This window comes from Gastrolobium bilobum, unplaced genomic scaffold (assembly GCF_033153095.1).
Source record: "Gastrolobium bilobum isolate Gb01-03AN ecotype WA unplaced genomic scaffold, APGP_CSIRO_Gbil_v1 utg4294, whole genome shotgun sequence".
NCBI lineage: Eukaryota > Viridiplantae > Streptophyta > Magnoliopsida > Fabales > Fabaceae > Gastrolobium > Gastrolobium bilobum.
The window spans coordinates 194,014-198,313 of NW_026897253.1; the positions used below are offsets into that span (position 1 = coordinate 194,014).

Consider the following 4,300-nt stretch of genomic DNA (forward strand, 5'->3'; position numbering starts at 1 on the left):
TATGTTTCTAGTGTAACATTAGTGTCTCAGTATGTTTATATATATGGTACTAAAAAAAAAAAAAGTATGTTTATATATATGATGATGTATACTGGTCCTATCCTATCATGTCAATATTAAGAACCGGCATTCTTCATTTATTTACATAATAAATTGTTATCGGTTACAACACCATGCAATGTAAATGATGTAACATTTTATAAGAAATTTTAAAAGTTTAATATGGAGGGAAAGAAAAAAATAATAATAATGTTGTTTTCACAACAACTATCTGTTGCTGTTGGTTGCCAGTGATTTGGACTTGAAAGCGCCCATCTTTTCATGTCTATTGATATTGATAGTTGATACATCACTTGGCTGGTTGATGTCCTCTTTTGACTCTCTCTTTCTCTAGTACTCTTCACCCTGTTTCTTCATCGTTGTCAAGCACTGTGTTCAAGTAATACTTCAAAGTTTAAACATACTCGCCACACAAAGAGTTAGAGAGAGAGAGAGTATAAAAAAAAAAGCTTTTTTAGAAAGATGTGGTCTTTGGTTGCTGAAACAGCGAAGAAGAAAGCAATGTGGTTGTATCCAAAGGTTTTGGGTTTTAATCCTTCTGAAAGATGGGGTCACACTGCTTGCTTCTCTGGGGGGCTTATGTATGTCTTTGGGGTATGAATATAATCCTTTTTATTTAATGAAAAATATAAACAAGTTTTTTTTTCTTCCTAGTACTTACTTTTAAGTAGTTTCTGAATCCTATGTAAAGACTCTTAAAGTGCTTGTTACTTGATTATCTTCATTAATGATGTCTGAACTTCTCATTAGTTTTACTTCTTTGGAGTTCTGGTCTCCTGGGAATTTCACAAGTTCCTAGTACTTTTTTCTCAACTTCTCTGGTTTATAGCTATCTTTAGTTAATGACCAAAACACTTTCTTCTCTGAATTTTAGTTTTTTCCTAATTTCTCCTATCACACATATTTCTTAGAGACAATTAACTGAATTCATTTTTCTTTCTTTAATTAGTGGGACAATATGTGTTTGGGTGAATATCATCTTTCTGCTTTCTTAATATAGCAATATTCATATTTTCGTTCTTCTCCTCCCTGCTTCATGTTTCTCAATTTAAAAAAACATGCACTTAAAAAAAGAAACATGTCTTTGTAACACGAGAATCTCTACCTTAGTTCATTACTTAATTTGCTGTCACTTCACTCTCTTTTGATAAAAAAAGATTTTAGTTATTGCAAAACTCTCATTTTATCTTGTTGAGCACACACAATTAACCTTAAAGAAATTAACAACTTCTTTCTTTATCTCTTAAAATAAATTCTTAGATAACAAGATGATGGTAATAGTTTAGTAGCTATTGAGAAAATGCATGAACATAAATCTCATTTCCTTTGTAATGCTTCACACGTGTATTTTTGAAAATTTTCTGTATTTTTTACTAATTATGGTTAGCTTTAAATTTGTTGTGTGTCTCTACTCATTTCAGGGCTGTTGTGGGGGACTGCATTTCAGCGATGTTTTGTGTTTGGACCTTGACAAAATGGATTGGTGCAAGCTTGTTACCACGGGTGAAAAGCCAGGACCTAGAGATAGCCATAGTGCTGTTCTTGTAGGGCATAAGATGATAGTGTTTGGTGGAACAAATGGGTTCATGAAGGTGAATGACACTCACATACTGGATCTCATCACCAAAGAATGGGTTCGTCTTAAATGTGAAGGGATTCCTCCTTCTCCAAGGGAAAGTCATACTGCCACTCTCGTTGGTGATGAAAGATTAGTGATTTTTGGTGGTAGTGGTGAAGGTGAAGCAAACTATTTAAATGATTTGCATATTCTAGACCTTCGAACCATGAGATGGAGTTCTCCTGAGGTCAAAGGTGATTTGCCTGTGCCAAGGGACAGTCACAGTACTCTTGCAATTGGGAACAAACTTATTGTGTATGGTGGAGATTGTGGTGATCAGTATCATGGTGATGTTAATATGCTTGATTTGGAAACAATGACTTGGTCAAATGTATGTATGGTCTTCTCTAATTCTTTCTGATCATATTGATATTTCAATTATATGGGACTTAAGTAATGGTTTTATTTGCATTTTAATGACAGTTGAAAATTCAAGGTTCTTCACCAGGTGTCAGGGCTGGTCATACTGCAGTGAATATTGGAACCAAGGCGAGTTCTCTAATTAGTTTCATCAGGACTTGATGATCATTACTTAATATATGGTACTATTTTTTGAAAAGTTATGAACTAAGTATATGAACTCTTTCATGATTTACAGGTCTACATCATTGGAGGGGTTGGAGATAAACGTTATTATAATGATATATGGGTCTTTGATATCTGCACTTGTTCGTGGACTCAACTTGATATACGTGGTCAACAGCCACAGGGGCGGTTTTCTCATACAGCTGTTGTTACAGACATGGATATTGTCATATATGGCGGGTTGGTTCTTGTCAAATTAACTGCTCACTCTTTCTTAATCAATGTCCCAACAATGCTCATTTCGTTTTCTATTTCCTTCAGCTTATAAAATTTTCATTATGGTAACTTTATTTTGTCTTATAGCAGGTGTGGGGAAGATGAGCGTCCTCTGAATGAATTGTTAGTATTGCAGCTTGGAGCAGAGCATCCAAATGGACGTTACAACATTTCCATGTGCAAGGTTTTTGGAACTTATTGTAATCAAGAAAAGAGGGTAATCCCAGGAGGAGCAGATATCAACTTGGTACAAAAGTTCATATAGCAATGTTGTTATAACTACTTGTTCATATAATTAAAAGATAAAAAACTAACAATGTTTTTGTAGCAGAAAACTCCACTTATGGGGAAGAATATGGAAGTTTTAGGAAAATGCGCTTATGAAGTTGTATCTGAAAAAGCTCAACCTTATTTTTGTGATTCAGGTGAGTTAGAACTTCTTAACTTCAGTTTTATGTGCAAAAGGAGAAATTTAGTGAAAAATTGAAATTCTATGCAGGTACTTCACGACAGAAGAGGAGGAGAATTGCGGCTGCAAAGGTGTGGGATGTTGAATCAGAACAAGAAGAACATTCTCTTTCACTGTCCCAGCATTCATCTCCATCTCAATCTGATCAAGAACAAACCCCAGGTCAAAAAGCCAATGCTTCTGTCATGGATTCTCAGCGGTATCATCGGTTCAAACAGATTAACAAAATTCCAAGCAATGGCCAACTTGACAATGTCTCAAGTAACAGGAGAGTTTGGAAGAATATCACACAAAGAAGTCAACAAGATCTTCTTCTCCTTGAAGAACAACCAAAACAAGAACAGTATATTCATGTTGATGAGGATAGAAAAGGAGCTCCACACCAAGCTATAGAGCAGAAGCACCAGCACCTGGTGGATCCTTTGCTTTCAAATTTTAGAATTCCACTCTGCTGAAGTTTTTTTTTTAACCATTTTTTGATTCTTAGTTACTTATTATTTCACTGTGGACTTTGAATCCTAGGTTGGTGCTGAAGTTAGAGGGAAAGTAGATGGTGCCTTTGATTCAGGTTTGCTGATGACTGCATCTGTGAATGGGAGAATTTTCAGAGGGGTCTTATTTGCACCAGTAAGCTTTTGAACTTTGCCACCATAATATATCACATTTTTATTATAGTGCAAGTGCTGTAACCACACAGTTTATGTAACAAACAAATGTATCAGGGAGCAGGAGTAGTCTCCACCAGTGTTGAGCCAAATTGTTCTTTATCATGTTCATTTCCCTCCGCTCAACCATCCATGAACTCAAATCACGTGGATTATTTGAGGGATTCCCAGCAAGTAACTACTTGTCCGCGTGCAGAGAAATGCCATGGCTTCCGGCAACCTCTTATGGCTCGACCATCTCCAATCATGAGAGGCACTACTGCGTCTTTAGCCAAAGAGCATAAAATCAGGGGTGACCTTCAAGGGTTGGTTTTGACACTTGGAGGGCCTGCTAGTGGCAACCAGGCTTGATCCTAAGGTGAATTATTGAGGAGGGCTAATAAAGTTCATGTAAATTTTGGAAATAATCCATTGCACTTTTAAGTGGTTATGTATTTCTGGTATCAACCATAAGTTGTGTAATATTTTACTTTCACTTTTCATAATTCCTGTTTGCTTAGTGCTTACCATACAATGTTTGATTATGCATTAACAAGATATTTTCCTGCTAGTGGTCTAATGTTTGGATGATTTCACAAATAATATTCAAGTTGCCCTTGAGGTGGTTTAAATTTAGCAGCAATTGAAATATTAATACCAATTGGTGATCTGTTTTTACAATTACTACAAAATTTTCAGTTTAAACAC

General features: G+C 35.6%; 1 protein-coding gene across 1 annotated transcript; it reads left to right on the forward strand.

The window, feature by feature from the left end:
• Positions 1-522: 522 nt before the first annotated feature.
• LOC133305261 (acyl-CoA-binding domain-containing protein 4-like) lies at positions 523-3,964 on the forward strand. Its single transcript, XM_061505422.1, has 9 exons — positions 523-654; positions 1,482-2,009; positions 2,102-2,167; positions 2,277-2,443; positions 2,570-2,726; positions 2,811-2,904; positions 2,979-3,361; positions 3,471-3,575; positions 3,671-3,964. The coding sequence occupies exons 1-9, from the start codon at positions 523-525 to the stop codon at positions 3,962-3,964; spliced, it is 1,926 nt and encodes a 641-aa protein (XP_061361406.1).
• Positions 3,965-4,300: the final 336 nt, after the last annotated feature.

Coding starts and splice junctions, on each gene's coding strand:
- LOC133305261 (XM_061505422.1), top strand. CDS start 523: ATGTGGTCTTTGGTTGCTGAAACAGCGAAGAAGAAAGCAATGTGGTTG. Junction 2,444..2,569: donor GATATTGTCATATATGGCGG/GTTGGTTCTTGT, acceptor GTCTTATAGCAG/GTGTGGGGAAGATGAGCGTC. Junction 3,362..3,470: donor AGCAGAAGCACCAGCACCTG/GTGGATCCTTTG, acceptor TTTGAATCCTAG/GTTGGTGCTGAAGTTAGAGG.